This window comes from Mya arenaria, chromosome 1 (genome assembly GCF_026914265.1).
Source record: "Mya arenaria isolate MELC-2E11 chromosome 1, ASM2691426v1".
NCBI lineage: Eukaryota > Metazoa > Mollusca > Bivalvia > Myida > Myidae > Mya > Mya arenaria.
This window is the reverse complement of record NC_069122.1, coordinates 11,386,214-11,413,751: the sequence shown is the minus strand read 5'-3', so window position 1 is coordinate 11,413,751 and position 27,538 is coordinate 11,386,214. Positions and strand designations below refer to the sequence as shown.

General features: G+C 34.8%; 2 protein-coding genes across 2 annotated transcripts; one reads left to right on the top strand and one right to left on the bottom strand.

Moving 5' to 3' along the window:
* Positions 1 to 483: 483 nt before the first annotated feature.
* Positions 484 to 8,031, bottom strand: LOC128240782 (uncharacterized). Its single transcript, XM_052957662.1, has 3 exons — positions 7,572 to 8,031; positions 3,434 to 3,576; positions 484 to 2,962 (listed from the first exon to the last, which is right to left on the bottom strand). Exons 1-3 carry the CDS (start codon positions 7,795 to 7,797, stop codon positions 1,316 to 1,318), a joined length of 2,016 nt encoding a protein of 671 aa, XP_052813622.1. The 5' UTR covers positions 7,798 to 8,031; the 3' UTR covers positions 484 to 1,315.
* A 1,877-nt stretch (positions 8,032 to 9,908) lies between these two features.
* LOC128222145 (telomerase reverse transcriptase-like) lies at positions 9,909 to 27,123 on the top strand. Its single transcript, XM_052931055.1, has 24 exons — positions 9,909 to 10,028; positions 11,456 to 11,576; positions 11,893 to 11,943; positions 12,749 to 12,858; positions 13,065 to 13,150; positions 14,150 to 14,807; positions 15,002 to 15,205; positions 15,830 to 15,912; positions 16,359 to 16,523; positions 17,168 to 17,238; positions 17,723 to 17,974; positions 18,470 to 18,631; positions 19,397 to 19,438; positions 19,490 to 19,651; positions 20,436 to 20,690; positions 20,911 to 21,118; positions 21,520 to 21,612; positions 21,833 to 21,913; positions 23,520 to 23,589; positions 23,846 to 24,018; positions 24,417 to 24,469; positions 24,820 to 24,866; positions 25,206 to 25,308; positions 26,843 to 27,123. The coding sequence occupies exons 1-24, from the start codon at positions 10,003 to 10,005 to the stop codon at positions 26,918 to 26,920; spliced, it is 3,354 nt and encodes a 1,117-aa protein (XP_052787015.1). The 5' UTR covers positions 9,909 to 10,002; the 3' UTR covers positions 26,921 to 27,123.
* Positions 27,124 to 27,538: the final 415 nt, after the last annotated feature.

Sequence of the window (27,538 nt, the reverse complement as noted above, 5' to 3'; positions counted from 1 at the left end):
TAAGCATATCAATTATACAATAGAATCACTGTTCTCTTCTGGGGTTTTGTTCCCATAGTTTTAAACTGTCTTTAAGTTTCGTCACATTGGTGACATAATGTACGTCGCCATGGTAATGAATGAGGTGATGTCTACCACATCACTGATATATGCATGTTAATCAGTTGTTAACTGAACAAGAAACGTAAAATGATACATTAACTGTTATCACACTAGCAAAATATCAAAAGACGATTCGGCTCAAAAGAATATGTACCAACACATAGATTATAGAAGAAGAAACTTTCTTTTATCTATCATAGATTATAGAGTAGTGTGTTACTTCAATATACAAAAATCCACCTCATTCAAAATACCGTCAAAGTTTGCGTCTCATGTAAAGAATTTACCACATTTGTTTCTATTTAAACACTTTTCTGATAGTAGCATGGCCTCTCATGGGTTTCTCTTTATACTGTAAAAGAACAAACAACAAACACTATACAACTTACGGAATTATGTTCTCATCAAACTTCCATACAAGCTTACAGAATGGCAAACTGTGCTTAGTTAACAGGGGTTAATAAATACATACATTCAAGCTTCGGAAGCTGAACTTGACTAAACCCAATGTTTGAAAATAGAGGCTTCGGCTTGTAAACTCAAATAGAAACAAGTCGTTCCGAAGTGGAGCTATATTTGTTAAGTTGATATTTTACCTGTAGTATCACAATTCTTAGTTTAAAACCAAAATAGTAATATTGGAATAACTATCACAACAATGAACTAGAAAATGACATTACCTTTGAATTTAGTTATGTTCCAATGAATTAATAATGATTCATAACCAATGCACATGTATTTCAATTCATAGCTTTAAACTACATACGTTGTTTACATATTGATCGTGGTCGGTATACAATCATAAGGAGTTTATGTTTGAAACAATTCCATTCGAAACCAATCAATACGATCGGAAAGCAATATCTGATATCTAACTACTCTATAGCGAATAGTTTATTCAATGCTTATATACTTTGCACCAAAGTTTAAGAAACAAAATATACACAATTCGATGTTTAAGGTCAGCTGAATAGAAGCATTATCTGAACAATTGAATAACAGACTATATAGAAGTGATAATGATGTTATTTCCTTTAATTTCCGCAAAACAAGACACATGTTTGCTACAGTGAACATTTTCGAAATTTAAACTTTTAAAATGTTTAATCCTGTAACCTACTACGAACTAATCTTCAAAACCTGTTTATAGAAGGAAATAAAACGTGGTTTTAAAAATTATCCATGCCATGTCCGGGTTTGTTTCCTCTTCATGTTAAATAATTTCATTTAAACAAAACAATTTAACTGAACTGGATTCATCTGCTACCACGAATTTGACTCTTCCTTGAAGAAATCGTAGGCAACAAGGCTGATTTATTCCATGTTTTGATGTTAATAGAGATTTCAATGCGTCGCCTAGTTTTGATTTCACGAAAACCGTCGAAGACTTTCGGTCACAGATGTATAGGTTACCATCTTTATCGTAATCGCATGAAAAACAACGTTTGATTTTTGCCGTAGTAACTGTGTCAACGATGTTTCCGACCGCGTCGATGTAAAGTATAGATCCGTTTGCAGATGAATGACCTTCCGTTGTAACAATAATGTTGTCATCTATTGTGTTATGAAGAACGGAGATCGGACGCATGATAGTGGGATTTCCAGAATCGGCTAGTGATATCTTTCTTGTAATCGAACAATCTTCTTTCAGAAATAAAACATAATGTCCATCGTCGTACGTTGTAGCAATTAAGGAATCATGGAAGATAGCGATGCCGTAACAACTGTGTTGTATTTTTACTGACCTAAGTTTGGATGAAGAGTTGTTAAAATCAAGACACGCTATTGACTGCACATGAGGAAATGAAATCGCAACAATTCTTTCTTCACCCGATGAATTCCATGCTGCAGCACCCCAGGGGCGAGCTGTAAACCGCCTGTGTTGTTTAAACTTAAACTCGCCAGATTCACCGGCGAACTGTTTTATATTGTTGTTATTATGATCAACTAGAAAAAATTCGTCATCTTGCGTCACGAGACACGCAGTGATGTCGCAGTCATATTTGTCAATACTCTTAGTCCTCGGTTTGATCAAGCCTATTATTTCTGCTTTTCGAAACCACATCGGCTGTTCTTCGTTTATTGTCGATATCGTCGATAAAGACAAACTCTCGCTTGCATAATCTGAAGATACTAATTCAGACCTATATGTATTTGAATCATTTAAGGATGTGGAGATCTCTTTCTTTCCATTTCTCTCAGTGGCATCGGCAACTATATCAAGTGCTTGGTTATCTTTGTCGGGTTCTAGGTTGTGAGAATCTATTGCCAAAACCGGTTTCTGCAGAAGTTCTTCCATATCCTTTTTTATGTGGTCTACTAATTCACTTGCGGTCCATTTTAAAGTCATAGGTATGGGTTCCTTGTCGTATTTCATTTCAGTCTGTAATTCTGATACAACTGATATTGATTGTTGAAGAGCTACAAGCAAATCGCCATTATCCAAGTCACCATTGATGTGGTATTGCAGTAAAGATTCCGCAGAGTTTAGGTCGACAAACTGTACTCTGTACTTATTTCTAAATTTATCTATTCGTTTTACCTCCGTATTACGTTTCTCGTCTACATCACTTATAACCTTTTCGCAAAGCTGATGCAGCAACCTTTCCATTTCTAACTTGAATATCCTAACGTGTTCAATGATTGCATCGGATTCGAGCGCAACATTATCAATTATAGAACCCATTTGTTCTATCGTCTGTGATATATCTTCTTTAACACCAACAACCTCATTTAGGACTTTGTTAGATACTTCAATTAATTGATCTTCGTCGTTCAGAAAAACAATTCTCTCGCAACACATATGTTTTGTTCTTGAACAGGGAAGGCAGCCATATTCGTTGTCATCAAAGCAGTACATCTAAAACACGATAGAATGTGTGTGTGTAAACATTGCCATGAAAGTAAACTTCAAGTTGTGTACTTGTTTATGTTTTCAACTATTTATTGATATATACTTCAGAAAAGTTTCAACTCTATCATATTTAAAATATAACTAACATGAAACTACACAATTGGCAATTACAATAAGTATTTAACTGAATTTAACTGAAACCATGTGTAAGATATTACAGAGTCGTTTATTTTCAAACATGTCTAGTTCTAAGGTAAATGAACGAAAATGTAGCACAAACTTGCGTAAAATCCCTGTTTTGTTTAATAATTATCACTTAATTACTTGTACGGGTGTGGTTGTGATAATAATGATTTGGTTGTACACCACATGTATGTTTTGCGCCTACAGATCGGTGTTTTGTTTTTAAATTGGCCATAGTACAATGACCATGGTTTGCCTCATATGTTTCTTTATAAACCATTAAAGTATGCAGACCTGAGCATCTTTATTTTCGTGCAATGAGCACTTGTGTTGTGTCACTGTGGCATCTCCGTTCCTGGTTCCCTCCTCTATAATGTTCATGATCAGAACGTTCAGTGGAAACTGCTCTAACCATTCATTAACTGGAGTTGTTTTGTCTGAAACAATATTAGTGCACAAGATTTATAAAGATCATAAATAGAACGTTCTTTCATTTGAAACTGACCCAACTTCATCAACTCGGACTGTTTTGTCTGAAACAATACTAGTGAACCAGATTAATGATGTTGATCATCATCGGAACGTTCAGTGGAAACTGTTTGAACTTTTCATCAATCGGTGCGGTTTTGTCGGAACCCAGAGTTATAATGTTCATAATCAGAACTATTACTGGAAACTGGCCCATCATGCCAAGAATAATGGTACATATTAAACACTCGGTAATCAAACCTATGTCTAATCAGGCTCATTGATATATTTGACTAGTTGGCTTTTACCGGTACTTTCCACAGTATTATAGAAATGTGACATTACGATTATCAATTATATTAAACAATATGTGACAGTATCAGTCCGGGGTGTGAAAATAAATAAATTGTTTCCGTCTGTATGCGTTATAAACTTATAATAAGACTAAATGAAAAGAAATACGTTTCACCATCCCTTACCCATATCGTATTAAAGTAATACGTTTCAACATTTCGGACCGATACTGCCTATTATGTGTTAAAAAACGCTTCACTATCTCTGACCGAAAGTGCCACATTTGTGTTCAAATAAAACGTTCCACCATCCTTGACCGATACATTCACCTTTGTGTTAAAATAATACGTTTAACTATCATTAACATATACTGGCACCTATGTATCAAAGTACCACGTTTCAGCATCCGTGACCGATACAGTCACGTATGTATTAAAATAATACACTGCGACCTTTTGGTTATAGTAATACATTTTGCCATTGACCGATACTGCCACTGTATTAAATTACGATTTAATATCTATGACCGCTACTGGCACCATTATATCAAAATAATACATTTCATAACCCCTGACCGAAACTACCACGTGTGTATTAAATAATACGTGAATCATCCTGCTCGAACCTTCAACACATGTATTGAAATATTACGTGTTTCCGTCTTTGTATTAAAATATTTGTTTGTCCTTGACAGGTAAGTATGTATCAACACGAAATGTTTGGCCATCCCTGAACGGTGCTGAAACCTATGTATTTAAATAATACATTCGTTATCCATGGCCGATACTGATACGTATGTGTTAAAAGATACATTTCGCAATCTCTGGCCGATACTGTCACCTATGAAGTGAAATACTACATTACAGCATCCCTGACCGATACTGCCACGTATATATTAATTAATATGTTCGCCATCTCTGACTGATATTACAACCTTGGTTACACCATCCATGACAGACACTGTCGTCTGTGGTTGACCGATACCGCCATCTATGGTTTAAACACCCTAAACCGATACTGCAATCTATGGTCTAAACACCACTGACCGATATTTGTACCTATGGTTTAAACACCCCTGACCGATATTTACACCTATGGTACTCTCGACTTTGGTTTAACCATTCCTGACTGATATTGCCATTTATGATTTCACTATCCCTGTCCATCTATGGTTTTACCATTCCTGACCGATATTAAAGTGACAAATACCGTCACCCATGGTTTAACCATCCCTGACAGATACTGTCGTCTGTGGTTTAACCATCCCTGACCGATACTGTCGTCTGTGGTTTAACCATCCCTGACCGATACTGTCGTCTGTGGTTTAACCATCCCTGACCGATACTGTCGTCTGTGGTTTAACCATCCCTGACCGATACTGTCGTCTGTGGTTTAACTATCCCTGACAGATACTGTCGTCTGTGGTTTAACCATCCCTGACAGATACTGTCGTCTGTGGTTTAACCATCCCTGACAGATACTGTCGTCTGTGGTTTAACCATCCCTGACAGATACTGTCGTCTGTGGTTTAACTATCCCTGACAGATACTGTCGTCTGTGGTTTAACCATCCCTGACAGATACTGTCGTCTGTGGTTTAAACATCCCTGACAGATACTGTCGTCTGTGGTTTAAACATCACTGACCGATACTGCCTACTATGGTGTAACCGTCCCTGACCGATACTGCCACCTAGAGTTTAAACATCACTGACCGATACTGCCACCCATGATTGAACCATTTCTGACCATTGGGTTTGACGAAAGACGCTTGCCTTTGATTAACGAGTAAATACAATACTATACGATTATAGACAGATGCAGGCGGAACTCATACGTGTTCCTATTCAGGTAGAAATAATATCTAAACTTTAAAAAATTCATTTCTAAATAACATAAGGATTTCGTTACGGTTATATAATAAAACTCAAATTTAGGGAAACAAAACATGTATTAATTTCCTATCTGAAAGTCAACAGAAAACAACGTTTCTTTATTTACATTATAAAAACTCAATGGATTTCGCTGTTTTTCTTCCTTCCTCCTTGAAGAATCACCTGTTCTATACAAGTGTAAAGAATTATTATTGACCAAAGTCATTATAAATGCACAGGTTTTTACTTTGATTTGCGTCATTTACAAAGATGATTTTGTTTTATCTATTCGAAGATACATTTTGTGACCTTTAGTTACAGATATTTTATCATTTAATAAAAAATGTAACTCAAATCAACTGAGTTGTCATTTTTACTAAAATGTCCAAACAGACTTAAAAGCAACTGTATATGCTTCTGATTTTGAACTTTACACACAAGAAGGAGACAAAGTTCAAAACATAAATAATTATTGTTTTAAGACTAAAGGCAAATGAACGTTTATTATGTACAGTTACATTAAGTCATTTTAAGAGGTTGAAAATAGTCTACTTAAAAGTCCTTTGTTATCAAACAAATGCAAGAATGCAGCATTGCTTAGGCAGCATTAAAGAAAAATGGAATCATTTGTGATAAATATACAGACAACAGACTACTGTTAATATGTGCAGATTGTCGAAGTCATGGCGAATAGCAACGGCAACTTATAAGCCATGCCTAATCTGGACGCTGATTGATCGGTCTGGTATTTACTAGCTCGTTTGACTGACAGGCCAGGACATGTAAGTATGTCCATTGTTGTAACTCAATTAAAACTAAAACAATGGGGTCAAAGAAACTTGAAAAACTCATTCATAATAATGATCGTTTTCGAACTTGTGGAGTAATACTCAAATACATTGACAAGCGTTTCTGTAACCCTGACCTATACTGTCACCTATGGTTTCAACATCCCTGACCGATACTTTCACCTTTAGTTTCAACATCCCTGACCGATACTGTCATCTATGGTTTTATCATCCCTGACCGATATTTTCACATGAGGTTTATACACAACTGACCGATACTATCACATTTGTACTAAAATAATACGTTTAACCATCCCTGTCCGATAGTGCCTACTATGATTTAGCTATCCCTGATCTATACTGTCACTTATGGTTTAACCATCACTGACCAATAGTGTCGCCTATGGAATAGCGATGCCTGACCGATACTGTCACTTATGGTTTAACCATTCCTGACCGATACTGTCACCTATGGTTTAAGCATCCCTGACTGATACTGTCAAGATGGTTTAACCACACCTGACCGATACTGCCACCTATGGTAAAAATATACCTGACAGATTCTGTCACCTATGGTTTAAAGATCCCTGACCGATAATGTCACCTATGGTTTAAACATACCTGGTCGATACTGACGAAAATGTATCGAAATAATATGATTCGCAATCCCTAGCCGATACTGCCGCCTATGTTTCAAAATACGTCTTACTCCTTCTGGCAGATTCTGCCATTTATGTAACTAAATAAAACGTTTCATCATCCATAACCGATATTGTCACCTATGGTTTCACCATCCCTGACAAATACTGTCACTTATGTATTATAAGTATAAAGTAAACTATACATGTACTTGTTTGGATAAGTGTACGTGTATTTATAGTTTGGCTAACACGAGACATTTATTCATATGTAACTCCAGTAATATTGTTAAAAATATCGGCAACAATTGAAGATTTGGTAGGCATACGATTGTCAATAGATTATGATTTATAATATAATCTTTTCAATACCTGAAATGTTGATTACTTTTCTACAGAGCGGGCACGTCACTTCTGCCGCTAGGTTTCTTCTCATGGCCGTCTGTCGCTCAGACAGGAAGTCTTTCAGGCAATTTTCGCACAGGTTGTGTCCGCATGGGAGCACCCGGGGTCGCTCCAGGGTTCCTAGATGGATGGAACAGCTCAAAATATCCTCCTGAATCTTTTTACAAGAAGCGGCCCTCTTTATAGGTGGCATTTTATGGCACGGCGTCACCAACAGAAGTTTTCAATTACAATTACTGATCAATATTTTGTAAGTAGATAATGTTCAAATTTTAAACAAATTAATTAAAGTCCCAATACCTTTTTATTAAATATGTCTTTTTTTGTTTTACTTATATATCGTTTTAAACACAATTTTCGTTTATGAAGTTATACTATCCCAGATGTATATCTTACTTATTATCTCAGAGTTTATTTACAATCGTTCATTTACGCAGTATGGACGATACTGTCGTGATAAGTGCACTATAATGAATAATTTCCGGTCAGCTGACAATGTTTAAGTATTGTTTCATGATATATATAAAACCCATTAATCATACGTTTCATCACAGATAATTGACTCATTTGTTTGAAGTGATATATTAAAAACGACTTTTTTATATCATTTTAAACCAAAGAATGAGTTAAATTTCGGTGCTCTAATGCCTCTATATATTATCTTTAGCATTTTATCGACACAATACGAGTAAAAAGTATACAGGAAACAACGGCGTACATGATATAAATAAAACAAATCATTAGGCAGTGAATTACCAAACAACTAAGTTAAGATCTGTTTTATTTGAAATATAAAGCCTTTATAGCGTATGTACATGATATCAGGTTTATTATATCATTAGTATTGACATAGCATATATACAGACATACAGAACTGTCGATGTCGCGAACATTGCGAAATACCAGACTTTTATTTTAATATGAGTTAGTTAAATATAAAATACTTTTGAGATTGATTCTTATGTTATACAGATGTTATATGGTTATCATTTGTTTAAACTTTACTTTGTATTATCTTTTTACGATAGTACAGTAACATCGTGTAAGCATAACATTTTTCATTTGTACCGTTGACCTTGTAACTAATCGCTATTAGTCTACCGGTGTTATTCAACGGTGTCATTGCTCCGGCGGAGTCGCACGAATAACACATGAATTCGTGCTACACACAATACTCGTGCACTTCATGTTTGTTTTGGCGGTAAATAATAGTATAAAAGGTCTTTGTTGGGCGTTTAGAAAAGAGTTAAAAAGTGAATTAGAAGGAGTTAGAATTAAAAAGACTTAAAAGTAAATTAAAAGGAGTTAAATAAAAAGAATTTTAAAAGGTTTATAACATCGGACTATCAATTATAAATTGGATATATGACAAATTGTTAGATTATAATACTTAGAAAGTGTTAACATCTGGAAATAAATTCATTACTTACTATTCACTATTTAGGGCATTTACTGTGAGTTGTTATTGGAATTAAAATAGTTAAAACTGTATAAATAAAGAAAGAAACAGTGAAAAATTGTGTTTGTGGTCTTTCATAAAATTAAGACATAAAATCTAATGTGGCTATAATAAAAATACCGCCACAGTTGACATCAAAACTATAATGACGACTAATCACAGATTGTATCAATATTAGACAACACGCTAATGGCCTTAGAGAAAGATACATTTGGTTCGAGTTACCCGACCCTACATACGAAATAGGCGCCGACCCTACTGATTTTTCTCCCACCTTAGATAAGTAGATCCAATAATTTAACCATGCTAGAAATTCCTATCTTGCCCACGGGCGAAGATAAAATGCCCGTATGAAACTCTTTTTTTAATGGCCACCACATTGTAATTACCTCCCTTGTTGTAGACTGTCGTTTCCGCAAAACACCCTACGCTCGGGTCGGAATAAACTTACACTCTCGGCCATGGAAGATACTTATAATCTTTAATTGGTAAAAAGGACATGTAAAAAAGTGTGAGTTTTAATATGTAGATTAAACCTTTTGAGCTTTATATAAAAGCTGACGACATTCTCTGATGGTGACAATAAAGTTCTTAATTCAAGCTTAATAAAAAAAAAAAATTAAAAAAAATTATACCGACGCTAGCTGTGTTTGAATGGAATGTAAACCTTACCAAATCATTTTATTTTATTTTTTTTTGCCTAGATGTGGTTCAGATAGCATTTGCCTCAGAAATAGTTGTATGTAGCCTTTTGAAATATTGGAAATTACCCCACTTATTTTACTTTTCGTTAAATTGTTTCAATAGTTGCGTCCCTTATTTAAACTTTTGCCATATATCCAGGATAATGTTTATCTGAATCGCTGACGTTAGACATGGAAGTTTTGACTAAAAAATATCACCAAATTCGCCAATTGAGTGACTGGTTGATGGAAAAGGATGAAAAGGGATTCGGAGCCAGATTTGTATGAAAACCCATGATAAAATTCTCGTCCATTAAATATCTTAAGCATGCTTAGTTATATTTGAAATTTAGATTGTGAGACCATACAAAATGTATAATCTTTCTTCAAAATTAAGGTTAAAATAAAATGGTCTGTAATGCACCAGTCAATTGTAACCACGGCCCCCCAGGTCCGTGGCTATACGGGGAAATGAGCTGTGTTTTTACCTTTCAGGTGGCCCCGCAGTGCCGGGTGAATGCGGTGGTTTTGGCTTCGCGCCAAATATATCGGAGAATGGGCCTTACATAGGGGCCCTGGGGTGCGGGGGCATTTAGCTGGGATTTTACCAGCTGTTCATTCCCCCAGGGCGGGGATTTTACCCGGGCTTTGCTGGACCGAGAGTCAAAGTCCCCGCTATTCCCGGACCTGGGAGGGCCGTGGTTACAATTGACTGGTCATAACAGGGGCACATCCAGGAATTATCGTAAGAGGGCTTAACTTAGGCCAAGTTAGGGGCACAACATTTTGACGTGAGCCTTATCTTTGCATTGGATGTTGGGGTTACTCCCCGACAATAATTTAATTTTAAATTTTAATTCTTTCAAATCTGAAATGGTGCATTTTTGAGTTTATTTTATTACTTTATCTCCAATATCGACATCAAAAAGTAAACTAAGGCAATTTTATGGGCTAAGGGCATGGGCTGTGAGTTGTAGCGTAGGGGCCCAGTCTTTTGACATGTGCCTCTCTCTGAAAACCATAATGTATATATATATATATATAATATATATTTTATATATATGACATAAAATATCATTGCGGAATTGGGCGACTCCCCTCAAAACAATTCATTTTAAATTCTAACAAATTCTAGTCTGAAATAGTGAATTCTGGAGGCGTCAACTTTTCATTCAATTCATGTTATCCTCAGTACTAAGTATGACCCGTGATTGACTAAGTAAGCTTACAGTGTAGTTATTCAACAAATTGGGACAATTCTTATTCAACAAATTGGGACAATTCGACAAACTTTCATTCAATTGACATACTAATTCATCGAAGTGTTTTAATAAAATGATAAAGAAATACTTATATATTGTTCACTCCAAATATAGTGCATTCGCTTCTCACCTAGGCGACCCGGGTTAGATTCCCGGTCTGGGCGCATGTGAGTTTGGTTAGTGGTCACGAAGTCGGACAAGTGGGTTTCCTCCGGGTAATCCGGTTTTCCCCACAAAACAAGACTACACTCTTGCGCAAAATCGTGCCAATGAGAGTGATAAATATAAGTTGCAATAGCTTGTTTCACAATCGTTGTAAAAAAAATAAGTTTAAACTAAACTAATATATATGATATATGCACTTCAATGCAACATATTGTCTGTTTGACCAGGGCATCAAAGATTGCACGAGTTCCTCTGAACTAAATTGCAATCCTTATGTTACAGTTCAGATCAGTGTTTATTGAAGGCTGTCTGTGTTTGTTGGGGAGATGGAACACCCGGCTTCAAATGGCGGACTACTGCACACACAAAACCTTTGGAAGATATAGTCATGGAAATAGTAAATGTGAGTTGCAAACTCTTTCAGAATACAAATTTGGGTAAGTCTAATAACTGTTACGTTGTCTTTTATTACCTTCATTGTTCGTGGATAATAACTGGGATGTTAGTATGTTTGTTAAACTGAACTCTTCAATGATTTAAATCTCAGTTCATTTTTGAAACAAATCGTTGAATCATACTTATTTATAGTAAACATGTTTTCAGAACTTCAGCTGCTACATAGAGTAATTAATAATGAATTTTAATGGTTCTGTTTTTTTTATCATGATAGCATTTAAAATAATCAGACTTCGTATAAATGTGTTTGTCATTTGATGCAGAGAAAGAAGACATTTAGAGAGAGTAACATTCTGACACTGGGATATGATTTGGTAAGTTGAAACAAACAATAAGTACATGCACCAACTTAGCTGCATGTACTTAAACCACTGACATCTTAGCATGTCTGACTGTTAAAGATAAAAGTCGAGTTATTGTCATGTCCTTCATGCTGTTGTCAGCTGTGGCATCGCATCAGCATTATTGGCAACAACTTCTTATCTTAGATATAGTCCAAACTTATGTTTAAAATATTGAAATGGAACTTGGTACAAATGTTGCCAAAGATTATGTTCACATGTACAGCAAATACCATAACTGGCTTTAATAATGATTAAGTTATGCCTAAATAAAAAATGAAACTGCCTCAAACCATACCTTCTTCTTCAAATGTTGAAAATGATAACGTGCTAATTTAAAATATCAACAATTCTATTAAGCTGTTTTGCAAACTAGAAATGTAACGGAACTGAAATTAAATGGTCAAGAGCAAAAGTCAAACACTTATTTTCTACCAACAATTGGTAATAGTGTTTAATAGAAAAAATCAACATCACCAACCAAATAATATTTACAGATTCAAGGTTTGATAACATTTGGTCAGTGCATCGTAAGAGGGGTCCAAAACACTGAGCAAATGAACCACAAGTTTAAATATTAAAAGTTTATATTTACATTCCTTATTTGCAAATTTCTTTGTGATAATCCAGCTGCCATGCGGATATAAGTGTTTCCGAGATAATTGAATGTATACGGTGCAAATGCGGCTGTTTGCAATGATGTCACTTTTTCATAGACCTCACACACATGTCACCGCAATGAAAAATCATTGGACAAATACCATGCTATCTCATTCAGATGTCGTCTGCCCATGGAGCCACTCTGAGTACCGGAAATGTAGAGAGTCGCTACTGTAATTCAATGGTCACAAGACTCCTCACACAACCCTGGCGAGAGTTTCATAAAAAGTGAGTGTTGTGTTAAATCTGTTTTCTTGAAACTAAAGTCACGGTTTTGGCAAAGCCTTGTTGTCATCATCATTTTCATCATCAGCATTGTGGCTATTTGCGTTCTGCAAAACATCAAGGCCACAACTTAGATAGTGCTGATATACACAATATGAATTATTTGATCAAGACTTTTACCTTACAAAGAATATGTGTGTGTTTTACAGGATGGGTGACTCTGTTGTAACATACCTGGTGGAATTCACATCCCTATATCTGGCCCTGCCAAAAGGTTGCTATGTTCAACTGACTGGTAAGATCAATCCCAATGTTTAAAATAAATCACTATGCTCTTTCATCTATTATGATCTAGATTTTCTAAAACATATGCTTTTCCAGTTTATTTGATATTATTAGTATATGGTATTATTTTTAAAATCTCATTTATGTGAAATATAATTTGCTTATTTATTTTCTTGATACAAAGCTTATCAATTTACTTGAAAATGAGTATGAGTGACCCTATTGGATATGTATATATGTAAAAATCAATCAAATTACTCAAAGTTATTTAAGGAATTAATTGCATAGATGATGTCATTATCGGGGTATGAACGCAGTTGGGGTGGCTAAAATGTGTAGAGTCCGAAGAACGCATATTTCAACCAGCTCAATTGCGTTCAAAACCCCGATAATCGACAATCAACTCATTACTTATAATTACACCAATAATTCATTATTTACTTCCAAAATTGTTACAAAAATACTTAATTTCATTTAAGAAAACCTTTCAGCAATTCTTTTCATCCATTTCTCACCTGTAAAAACAACAACCCGACAGAAACCGAAAACAGTTTGCAATATAACGTCATAACAACGCGGGTAAAATAGAAACAACTTCATAGTTGATTTTTAACGTAAAATTTGAAACCAAGTGACAGTAATATTATAACAATTCATGAATAGACACTTTTTAGCATATTGATGAAAGTCTTTCGTGGCCTGCTACACCACTGAAACAATGACAACAATTTTCAATGAACATGTTTATTTATAGGCGATCAGAGCATATCCGAAGATGTTGCGTTCATAGAATGATAATCTTTATTGCCGAAAGGCCGTTCTTTTAAGGAATAGAAGTTAAGGTGTAAACATATCATAAGATGCTAAAAACAAATAAAATGAAACATTCAATTAAAATATGTTCAACATTGATACCGGTTTTCTTTATTCATATTTATTCAGAAGTTATGACCTCTGTTCATCTAAAATTGATGCTTTCAATGTTTGTTCGTTTTATGCATCATATGAGCTCCACTGTATAACACCTTCAATTATGATAAGCAACTAGGAACCACAGAAAATCAAGCAAAGCGAAAACTCGCGGCATTCAAAACATTTTGCAATGGTCCTGAGCAAAAAATAGGGAGATTGCCTAATGATAATATTGTCCAAACACTGGCAGTACAAACACATTGTGATGGACCTAAGCAAAAGAGACGCAAACTTGCAAATGATAACAAAGTTGGTCCTACGGGAAATGGAAGCAGATCTGCTAAGGATAATAAGGCCAATATAACTGAATATACTATGGGTAACAAGGGAGGCTTGACAAGCGAGGAGTGTCAAACAGAAAGAAAAAATGGGTTGCATCGCAGTACTGAAGCGTTGAAAGTGACATCCAATGTTGAAACTAGACATCATCCCAGTATTGAAGCATTTACAATGCCATCAAGTGTTAAAACTAGACAGTATCGCAGTACTGATGTTTTGAAAGTGCCATCAATAGTTGAAACTAGGCAGTATTCCAGCATTGAAGTGTTGAAACTGCCATCAAATGTTGAGCCTAGACTGCCTCCCTGTATTGAATCGTTGGAAGTGCCATCACATGCTGAAATTCCACCTAAAACCAGTACGAAAGAGAAGGTCAAAGCAAATTCAATACCTTGTATCAGAACACACTTACGCAGGTTTGGCTCTCTTTTATTGTTTGTTTTCTACTAGAAATGGATTTTATCTTACTCAATATAAATTACTGAAAAAAATATTTCTTGTTGCTACAAACCATAGACAAAATGTTGAAATTGAATCAGTACTGAAACTAATACAGTCTTTAAAAAGGCGAAGAGTTTACAGAAAAGAAAGTGGTTATCTTTGTTTTCAGACCGACTGTAATTCTTGAAAAGAAGAGTACTCTTTATGCACGGAATGCACGAGAACGAATACTTGGATCGGCAAGTTTATCTACAGCCATGAAAAGCGGACAAGCAGATGGCATGGTCACGGAAATGCTTGGAGTGACTGAGGTAGACGCATCTACAAGACAACTCATTCAGGCATACTTTACGGATATTGCCCAAAACTTAAAGTAAGATTTAACTTTGATTAGAAGAACAAAAGGCTTGTACATTCTAGAGCGTTATCAATGTTAGTAGTACAAGAAATTGTAAATAAGAAACAGACTTTGAATCAGATAATTTAAGAAACATAGGACGTATTTAATAGTATATGATAATAAAAATTCATTGTAAGTATTTTTATAATAAAGAACGATGTTTCAGTGTTTCAAACAGTACAAATACTGATTTTAAAATTTAGCACCCCCACGTTGAAATTAAATGTCGTTGAAATTAAATGTCGTCGCACACAGGGCTTTGACACACATAAACCACAGATAAACGATAAAAAGGAAATTTGTTAATTTCAGTGTAAGATTGCGATGTATTTCACCCTTTGAACTTCAAAAGTAAAAACTTCACCCGTGGTAACGTGACTGTAAAGTATAGCTCACTCAATGGAATATACTGACAAGCAAATCCTCTTTGTTCATTATGTTCTTTGGGACCAAACAAGCTCCAGTTTCTTGTTTCATATAGTGTTGTTTTATAGATATACAAAGTCGGTTTAAAGGCTGCAAAAAGTTTATTCTGTATCTTCCTTTTTGTCTTTGATTCAAAATAAACCTGATGTATTATTTTATTTTATGTGATAGGAAGTGTCCTTTAAAAGCTCTGCTGAACAAGCATTGTCCTGTTGGAAAGGTTAATTCGTCAACAACGAACAGAAAGGTGCTAGGTAAATTACAATTACAATATAATTTTAATATTCTTAGCGTCTTTATTTTTCTAGGTAAGAATAAATAAAATATCTTAAGGTATTTTCTATCTGAAGTGATCAACCTTATTTAAGTATCAGGCTGGACATATGATATAATTTCTTGAAAATGTCAAATGACAATGAAATTGAAAAATCGACTTCACAGACTTTTCCATAAGATGTTTTATGAATACCGGTCCAGGTGTCTAAGTGGGATTTTATCATTATACCTACACGGTACATGCTTGTGATTCCAGCACTTTTAAGTAGAAATGACGCCATTCGTTTGAACAATGAGATATTTTTTTCTTTAAAAACAGGATGTTATGCATTTTGTTACATTTGCGATATGAGTGGACCATTTATAACTCATAATAAGTATGTGCATTCCCACTGTTCATGCATTTTCACAATTTCTATGATAGGTAGAAAACACGGGTCGAGCATGAAGAATTCAGCAACCCAAGTCCACCTGTTGAATTCCAACCATCAACATAGGCATGTGTTCCTGTTTATTCGGGCTTGCATTGTGAGGGTAGTCCCTGATGAACTACTTGGCGGGAGTCACAACAGGAACCTGTTACTCAAGGGTATGCACTTCTTAAGCAGATCCGTGATAGGTCGTTTGTTTTTCGAAGAAGAACATTATTGTCATAGCCTTGATGGCGTCAGCTGGGAAGTGCAAACATTTAAACATGGCCATATCTAAAAACCGTTCAAGACATATAACTTGAAAACATGTTGATTGAGCCAATACGCATATGTGTATCAAAATACAATACTCTGACTAATTTGTTTTTTCACTGAAACAAAACACTAACAGACGAGCTTTGGTGTTCGCTCCACGGTGCTCTTGTAACACTTTACTGTGTAACAAATCATAGCTGCAAGACTGATCACTGTAGTGCCCATTTTATTTCTATATATGCGTTTGTGCTTAAGTTATTATGAGAGTTGTAGGTTTATAGTTTTGTTAATTAATTACATCCTTTGGCAGTTTATTATTGTTTTATTACAAATTGTCACATTTTGGTTGCTGAGCATTTTTTTGCGGGAGTTTTTATTTTATAAAATTGAGATAGTGTTGTTTTTTATCTGTGCGCTTTTAAAGCTATGTGTTACTAAAACATAATGTAATTCAGTAGTTCATAAGAAAATAGTATGCCTGTTTAAACGTTTTAGAGATGTGTTAGTATTTAGTATTTCTGCAAAGTGTAGCTCGATTCTTTTGCAGATATTGCATGGCTCATATCAAGTGGAAAACCTGACAAGGTTTCACTGGAGAGGCTTACGTCTGGAATGAAGGTAAAACTGTTTTAAGTTTTGTTCACTTTGCACTTCACACATAGTACATTAATATTTTTGGTGCTCCTACTGTCACTTATAAATGTGTATGAAAAGTTTGTCCAATGTAACTGTTGTCATCGGAGGATCACCATAAAGACATTGGAAATCAGTATTAAGATATTTGCATGTTGATGAACATGAAATCAAATTCAATGCGCATAGTTGTGAAGCAAGTTTCATCGTTCTACTTTAAAACGAGATATGAGACTTGGCCAACTGATAACAATTGACAAGCCCTTGTTTGGTTCAAACAGTATTTCTTTGCAATCATACAGTTAATGCATGACAATACAACTTTGAAAGTCCTGCAACCTCTGTTACTGAAGCTTAGTCTTCTGGAAGAACTCCCATAGTGTATCATGACTGTGTGCGTTTCATGAGTTTATATTATTGAAACTAATAACCAAATAAACAAATAAAACTATTTTCCTTTCATTTACAGACAAAAACCATAGTCTGGATGAAGAACGTACCTTGCAACTTGTGTAAGCTAAGCTTGCTAGGCAGACTCGTTTATTGGATCATGTCGAAGTTCGTCTTTGTTCTTCTACGCACTTTTTTCTACACCACGGAAACGACTTTCATGAAGCATAGAACAGTGTACTTCAGACAAAGCACATGGACTAGACTCCATATCCTTGGAGTAGCAGGTTATTTTATGATGCTTGTTCTTAAAGTCATAAACACATGCTTAAATTAGAATTGTATGAAACGGAAAGTTTGCAACGTTATGAATTGACTGATTATGAATAAATATGTGTTGTTAAAGAACGAAATCACATAATAACTTTGCCTTACTATCTTTATTTTATAATTGTGCTCATCATGTCATAAATATTTTACAGACTTGTTGCAAAGGAGGGTTGTAAAACCAGCGTCTGAGTTATTTTAAACAAAAATGGAACAAACAAACTTTACTTTTTATAATCATCCTTGAGCTATGTAACGAGTAATCAGCTATATTAATTTTGAGCTTGTCTGTTTTATTAAAAAAATGAGTTATTGTAGAGTCTTAATGTTGCCAGAGGCAATACACACATGACAAGGCCCAAACCTTATGTTTCTTGTGGACTTAAAACACCAAGGGAGGAGTGTTATTCATTGCTACGTCTCTTACAGTAAGAGCAATTTAGTACGCCAAGTATAACAGATATTTCCATATCACATTTCGTGAGAAGGGTGCATTCAGGAATCAGTTTTTAATGAAATTCAGTATTTTCAGCGTCTTGTAAAGCAACTCCTGGACACTAGATTAGCAATAGGTGTTTCATCACTACGATTTGTTCCGAAACCCAGATCACTACGACCAATCGTCAACATGGGAATAAAGACAGCAATGTCTCCTTTACAGGTTTGTTCATTTCATATTGAAAGTTCTACTTATAGAAGAGAGAAGGTACTTTCTCATTTTGTTGTCAAAACCGCTTGCCGTGAACTCGAAATAGTTGTCACAATGGCGGCTGTATGTATGAGCTTGCGTGCGTTAGTCCGTCTGTCAGATTTTGGCGTGTCCGTTTTTATGCATTTGATGTTGTTTTCATAACCAAATTCACACAGATGGTCACCATCAAAAGACGACGTGTCACATGTAAGTCCGATGTCTGTAAGTCAAAGGTCAAGTTCACATTAAGTAAATATTTGTCAGAATATATTGTTGGCTTGTTGACATCATCATGCATAGCCATAAAATTACCAATAATTACAATAATTGTTAAAGAGCAATCTTTCTAAGAACTATTCCATGAATGTGACAGTAGCGAACTCGAAATTGTTTTGCCGACAAAAAACTAGTTGGCTTTTGATGGCACTTTTTCTCCTTCATTAGTTAGTTTGATTATTCAATTCAAAACGGTTCCAAAATAGTCATTTGAAAAACTTGGTACATATTTTGCTAGGGACAACATCAGCATAGCAAAGCTAATGTATTTTGCTTTAATTACTGTTAATTATGCCTGTTGTTTGACTGCAAGCACATTGAAATTCGTTCCATGGCGCTGTTGTTGGTAAAGAGGACGGGATATTGACAAACTATTCAGTAAAATAGTACATATCTTGCATACATTACAATTTTATTACATGTATTTTTCAAACTTTGTTTCTTTCTTCCTGATGCCAGGTTCCAATTTCAATCAACCAACAATTAAAAGACACACACTGTGTTTTAAGCTATTTGAAAAACAGAAATCCTGGCATTATCGGCCATTGAAAGTTTGGAAACGACGACATTTACACGGCTTGGAAACAATTTGCGCTTAAATGGTCCAAGTCCGGAAAGCCTGAGCTATACTTTGTCAAGACAGACATTGCTAAATGCTATGACTCTATGGTGCAGACAAAGGTTTACGAGATATTGGAAAAGTTACTAAACCAGGTTTTGTATACTTTTTAAATAGTTCGCTAACATTTTTTATATACCAACGTTGTATGTCTTCGGCACTATAAGAAAATCAAAGTGGTACCTCTGATCATCACTTCGTGGTCGTTCAGTACGAAGATAAAATTTAAACACGTTTAAACTCGTTGCAATGTATTATTTAATTCCTTCTTATGGTGTTTTAAAACTGAAAACATATCGTAGCTAATCTCATTACTTTATGGCATGGTAACTGATATGTTATTAATCCATGTTTTGTTCATGTTGCTTTTATGCGATTTGATACAGTAAACGGAATGCCATCAGGTTTATACGAAGAGAAAAACTTGACTCGGCAAGGCTCGTTTTTTAATCGATTTTAGAAAAATCGTTTAATAAACACCGTATATAAAGACCATTCGTCTATATCAAAGATGTTCTAAACAGATTTATGTTACAGTGCTGATGTTTTTGCTTTTAATATCAATAAGAAGAATTCTGTATTTGTCAGCATGTATCAATATTTATATCCGACGATTAATTACGTTTCGTTATCTTTGACTTCATAACAAAGTTTTTGAATAACTTGTAGAACCTTTTTCAAAAATTGTTGAGTTCATAGCATCAATTTCCATAAGATAAAAAAAACATTAGCATATGCCCAGCTATGTGTTAGTTTTTTCTGATTTATTTGAACTTAAACTCGATTCTTAACTTTAAGTCGGCTTAAAACTTATATGAATCAGCCTACAGTCTCCGTTATCTCTGTGTTATATTTTCATCTATTTTTAACACATTTCAGCATGCAACTGAAGACATCATTGTGCGAAAATACTTCTCCTATAGAATAAAAGAGGGAAAAACTTCAAGACAGTTTCACAGAGACGCGGCTAGGGCTTCCGAATTCGTCAAAGAGTTTCCTCAATTCTTGGAAGAAAAATCAGAAACATCAAAAAGCAGAAATGTTGTGTATTCGGATAAAGTCATTTATCACCATCAAACAGCCGACTCATTGCTAAAGACACTCCGTGGCCACGTGTTTAAAAACATTATCAAGGTAAAGATTATCAACACAATAAGCAAATAATACTAGATGTGTATAATAAAAGCTAAATAGTAGACGTCCCGTTTTCTTTTATGAATTGATCACATTTGTCTGTGTGTTTATGCTGTTTTAGTGCAGGAGGATGGCACACATGTACATTGAATGACGCGCTTTCTGTAGCTTTTAATTTGTTTTCTGTTAATCTGTCCTTATTATATGTTGCTTCTTGCAGATTGGAACACGATATTACATCCAGAAATTAGGCATTAGCCAGGGTTCGGTTGTGTCAACACTTCTTTGCAATTTTTACTATGCTGAGATGGAAAAGGAGTTGTTTGATCTTCAGGATGGTGACCTTCTCATTAGGATTGTGGATGACTACATGTTTGTATCCCCATCGTGTGAAAGAGCAAATGGCTTTCTGGATCTGATGCTTAAAGGTAAAACTTGTGAAATCCCTAGTATAACAAGGAATTAGGGCAGTGTCATTCATTTCCTCTATTTAAGCCATAACTGATACAAATAGTTGATTTATCCAGATATTTTTTGTTTATTAATGGTCACACTTATCGCCAATGGCTTTTATAAAGACTTCATAAACGAATAAACTACAAATATATTTTATCAGGATATCCAATGTCAGGGAAAGTTTCCTTTAATGCCCTTTTTACCTGCTTAAATTATTTTATATTCTAGAAAACATGAAAAAAATGGGAAATGCATTTGCGTTGTCATCATATGTATAATCACTGTTTAAAAAACAAGTGAACACGCAAAGAATATTGAAAACCATTATTACTTTGTGGAAATCCATTAATTTGATTTTCATAAACGTTTGTAGGCAATGCAGCTTTTAACTGTTTCACCAATGAAGAGAAAGTTCTAACTAATTTCACAGCGAACAACCACCATTCGATCTGCGTTCTGGAAGATGGTATACTAAGTTTTACAACATTTCTTTTTAAATGAAAATATGCCAGTTGCTGTTTGTTGTTTGTTTATGAAAGTTAATACAAATATATGAGTTCAAGTTTTTAAACACTCTTTACCAAAAAGGATTATGTGAGTGAGTCCTACTTATCAATTCAGGGAAACATTTGCATGTGCAATGGTCATGTATGTGAATATTGAGCTATATACACTTCGAATTTCAGTATGGTTTCCATGGTGTGGCCTCATGTTCAATGTTCACACGCTGGAAGTTTCTACAGACTGCTCCAGATACTCGGGAACAAGTAGGTACTCCTAACAGTATATATTCTTTGGATATACTTAAATGGTCACTCTTTTATACATGCTGAGGGATGTGGGATGTCGATGAACCGATATATTATGACTCGATGGGAAAGAAGTGATGCGTATTGATATGTAGGAGGGATCATACATTATTTATACTACATAAGACCATGGGGTTTCCCGTTTGCAATTCAATAGCTCCTTGATAGCTATGTTTACATTCGAAACATTTTATTTGTCAAAACATATGCATTCTAAAAATGCAAAGTATACAAGGAAGAATTAATCTCTTACTCATATCTGCTAGTTCTAGGTTATTAAAAAAGAAAGTGAAAATCTATTATATATATATTTATAATATGCCTATCAATTTCCTTTTTCCATATCCAACAGTGAAAATACAGCACGGCGTATTGAAAAATCCGTATTATGATACTGTCGTTTTCTGATTCCGTATCATGCGAGTACCGTGTGTAATCTCGGAACTACTTTCGCGTTGCTAAAATAGCATGACAAAAAAACCTGGTAAAACCTGTCAATCTAAATTTTGTCACGCTCCAGAAGCATGTAAATATTCAGGAACATGGTTCTCATGTTCTTCAAAGAACCATGTGGATAAGCATGAAGCAAAGAACACTTCCAGTCTATCTAGATGGGTACTTCAGTGAACTAGTTGTTGTCCATTTCGAAGTGCATGAATTGTTGCATTAATGATTATTCATGTTTATTATCATAAATGTGAGCAGCACGCCAATATAAAGAAGAAGGCGAATTCGCGTCATCGATAGAAATAGCGATTGACTCACGAACTTCCCTCAATTCTGCATATTATTATCGTCAAAAAATCCCACGTATATTTATTTTTTATTTTTGTGCTGTGACAGTTAATAATTGTTTTCGTATTAGCAATTTGTTAATTTTGCTAAAATATAAAATATTTTGTTCTTATTTTGCTCAATAAAGTGAATTCAATAACTTCTGTCTTCGTTTGACTGTAGTAGCCTCCCTTGACTTCATTACACAAACTACGTTAACACATTCGAATTCATACGCACATTTGACAGATGGCGGTAAAATTAAATCAAATTGAAACCAAAAAATAAAGGAATAATTAATAGTCAGGTTTATAATAAATGGAATATTACGATAAAATGATTTTCTGGTGACCTGCATCACGTCTCGTTCGGTGAGTAAACATTTATCGGTCTCGAAATGCGGTCTCGACGGATACGTGTTTACATATATATATATACTGAACTCCTCATCATACATAAACCTTACGGTATTTATACGTATTTCGAACAATACATCGATAAACTTTTCGTTATTCTCCGATGACATAAAGGAACGATTTTACGTTAATAACATTCCCAAATGCTTACGCCAGATCCAATCTATTATAGTTTTTGGTCAAACATAATCCAAACATTATACCATACATGAACCCTTAATTGGTATATTTCACAAAAAACAAACACATCTGGCAACAGACAATGTAGTTTAAATAACTATATATTCTTTTTATGAAGTGATATACCTGATATATGGATCTTAGGATTTCCCTAATAGTTAATAATCTAATGTTGTTGTTTTTTTGTTTTCTAGGAATGACCGATTCAATGTCGTTTGACCTTACAAAACAACGAGGTCTTGCGGTGAAGCAGAAACTGACCTAGTGAGTATTAATATCTTGGATAACTCTACTCACTTTCATTGCTTACTTAAAAAAAAAAAGGGAAAAGGGTCAATATTGACCTAGGTGAACCACACTTGTAGTTGGCGAATAAAATATTGTCCGTCGAAAATGAGTGATATATATTTAACATCTGCTCTCTCGTTGAAAGTTTACATTCTTAATTGAGAAATTGTTCATCTAGCTTTGTGTGAATGGTTATTTCTGAAATGTAATGTAGTTAATTGTTGTTTTACAGCTCTATACGACAGAAGTGCCATGCCATATTTGTTGATAACGTTATCAATTCCGAGACTCAAGTGCATTTGAACATATTTCACTTGATGCTGCTTATCATGTACAAGTTCCACGCATGCGTAAGAAAACTTGAAGCCAGTCAGCGTGCAGATGATAATCCAAAATTCTTTCTGGGTATGTGTATATGCATACAAGCATTAGAAAGTGGCTACAAACTAAAAGGGTATAACTACTATGAGTCATTGTAGTGATTATTGATTATGGGTCATTTGATTAGAACTTTGTCGTAATCGTCATCGTTGTGAACATGGCTTATTTTCAAATCTTAAATTCCCTGGATGGTTGATGAATCTCAATTTACTGATTTTGAGACAACTCCTAGAGATGTGAGATTAAAAATTTTCACTGTGTTGGTAGCTAACAGAACATACCGAATAGGCCTTTAATATGTAATAAAATTCACAAGCATTAAAATGGTAATTCAAATATATTCCAGTGTGAAGTGTTCTTCAGACCTTTTCTTCAAACACAGTGTTTACTATTTTAATAGTGATTTGCCTACTTTTTTCCAGATGTTCTCTTCGCCATGATAGAGATAGTGCATTCGACTGTTTGTGATGTTCAGGTAAAGCAAAAACGAGTTACGTTCCATTAAAGTGTTTTCTTTGAATATCCGAAATATTGTTGCTCAATTCAGCATAAGTATTTCATTCTTTGAAATCCAAAAACATCATACGTATTTCATTGAATTTATTGAATCATATATACCACTAGAAGCATGATTTTGGTGTAAATGGTGATTTGAAAACTTTGATGATAAATGTGATAAAAATTGATGTAAAGTGTTGTTCGGTTTTGTTATGTAAAAATTCATTTTTGCCTGAACTCAAAACCGTTTGTATGCATGTTACCACATGTAAAGCAATGCCTATAAATTGCCTATGTTGAGTTCATTTGCTTTTGTCATTTTGACAGGCAATCTCCAAAACCAATAGAAAGGCGGTCTTCTCTGATATTTGTTGGTAGGTCTAATTTCATTTAGCAGTTTTAATCTGGACATTACACAATCAAAATGCCTGCAGACACCGTTCAATAAGAGTTGTCTTTTATAGCATAGATTTTAGCGTTTAATATAATGGGATGTGCTTGCCGATTTCAATGAACAGTAAAATACAACATTGAGTTATCATGCTGACAAAACAAATATACATCTTTTATTCTAAAATAGATTATGTTTTATAGACGATTACTATTTAAATATTGATCCAATATATGTCACATTACACTCGCCTTTAATGTCACATTACATCAGTCTTCCAATTGTCACATGACCCATCGTCATTGTTTTACTGCTGTTCCAGGCTGTGTTTGCGCGCATATCAAATGACATTCCAACATAAGCAATGCTTTCCACGCCTGAAGAAACTTGTTCGATCTGAGATGATACGAATCAGAAAATCCATGGTAAGTTTTACGCGAGTTTTTGCCTGATCACTGTTTGTATGTAGATGGCAAGCTGCCGTCACATCTATGGATTGTCATCGTGTATGTAATCCTGGTAACACCAACAATGCAACCTCTTTACGTACACAGAAATGACTACCGCAAAAAGGTTTCAGATTCGCTGAAGTCGCTAGCTAGATTTCAAGCTGTCGCATAACACAGTCTTTCGAGCATGCACAACAGATTTGGTCGTAATGTCAATATTTTGCCACATAACTATCCTGCGCCAAGACAATAAGAATGTACACCATTTTAGCAGCAACTGCAGTATCTCTATAGTCTTCACATGCGCAGCAAATACCACTCACTGGTCTGCTGTTAGCATCTTGACAACTCGTAGAGAAATGGTTATATTCTTAAAGCACTGTGATATACGCATTTTATGTTGATTAGTGATCGATCGACAATTATCACCGTTCAGTTGCAACCAGGCAACCAGTATAAAGCATATCGCCATATCTTTAGTGGCCAGTTGCCGATACATTGCCAATCATTAACTGACAAACCTATCGCTTAATGATCCGTGATCATACCCTAATTCTATATTAGAAAGAGTGATTACATCGATCTTTAAGGTTGAAAATAGGTCGCAAACGCAAGGAATGTCAAAGTGGTCACATAACGGTCGTAGTGTTGGTGTGACCGAGGCTTTATTCTTCATCTTTAGGCCGTTTGTTTTGTTCAATGCAGTTGACTGTTAAATAACGATTATCATCTTTAGCGTTACTGTTGTTTTTACTTAATATTTCAAGTCATTGTGATAGCATTGGTGTCGCTGTTGTAGTCGTCATGCAAAAAATTAAAGCTTGACCACATTTGGTGAACTGGCAAACATTTCAAGAGAGTTGCATAAAATTTTGCGCACAGTTCATTTTGGTTGACATTTTTGTAGTGGTAAATGGCCATCACATAACTGAGTGCGGGCTTTAAATCTCAAGATTGATAACCAGACTTACTGCACAATTCGTTCTCGATTCATGTCCTTTGATTTATTAAAAAATAATCAAAATTGACTTGTTCCAATGCTCTAACGTGGATTTTTTTTCCCTTACAGAATGCGGTAATTATGTGTGTTCGCAGATGTTCACATCATAGTAAAGAATTTTAGCTCATCTATTTTGGAAGAAAAAAATATATGTGTTGTCATACCCTTGGTGATCTTGTTGTCAATGGCGGCATACAAATCAATATAAAACACGTTCATGATTAGATTGGAACTTAATGCTATGTTGCTGGAGGCAAAAAACACATAAGTCTTAGCAATTTTTACATCTTGTTCAACTGAGAAAAAAACAGTCGAGAAATGTCTTAGCAATTTTTGCATCTTGTTCAACTGAGAAAAAACAGTCGAGAAATGGCATTCTATATTGTAATTATGTTCTATGTTATTATTTAAGGAATGATATTTCAGCATCATGGTAAAATAGAAAATACCCCTGTATGCTCTTATAATTATCTAACTATCTATTAACCTACTATGTTTTCTTTGTTTCAGCCAAAAGTGACTGTCATCAAATTACAGGAAACCATTGAGTCTGATTTGCCAGCAGTTTTCCATAATGTGTTGATGTAATGTTTTTCCACAGTATTCCACAATATTTGGTATATTTGTTTGCCACAGTATTCCAAAATGTTTAGGTATATAAGTTACCCACAATATGTTGGTGAACTGTATTCCACGATTGTAAATATATATATAATTATACTGAGATACCATTTGTGATGTTTATGACTAAGATGTACAATGAATCGGAGAAATATAAATTATTGTGTATGCTCAATTGTGATTATATTTGATAACATAATGTTGCCCCAAGCATGGAAGACAGGGATTTCATGGTCTCGCTGCATGTCACACATTGTAATGCTTTAAATTTATTAAAACCTATAGCAGCTTCCCTAAACTCACAATATATATCACTCAATTCGCAAGCATGGAAGACAGGAATTTCATGGTCTGGGGATGCCATCATACTTTCGCTGCATGTCACACATTGCAATGCTTAACGTTTATTAAAACCTATAGCAGCTCCCCTAAACTCACAATTTATATCACTCAATTCGACTTCACATTTATATTCTTATAGAGAATAGGCAACTTCAATGTTATGTTAAAGGCACACACAGTTAAAAAAAATGCGAGTTATCCAGGCCAGCTGGCTCATTTGATCTGGTATCCGACTTGCACGCA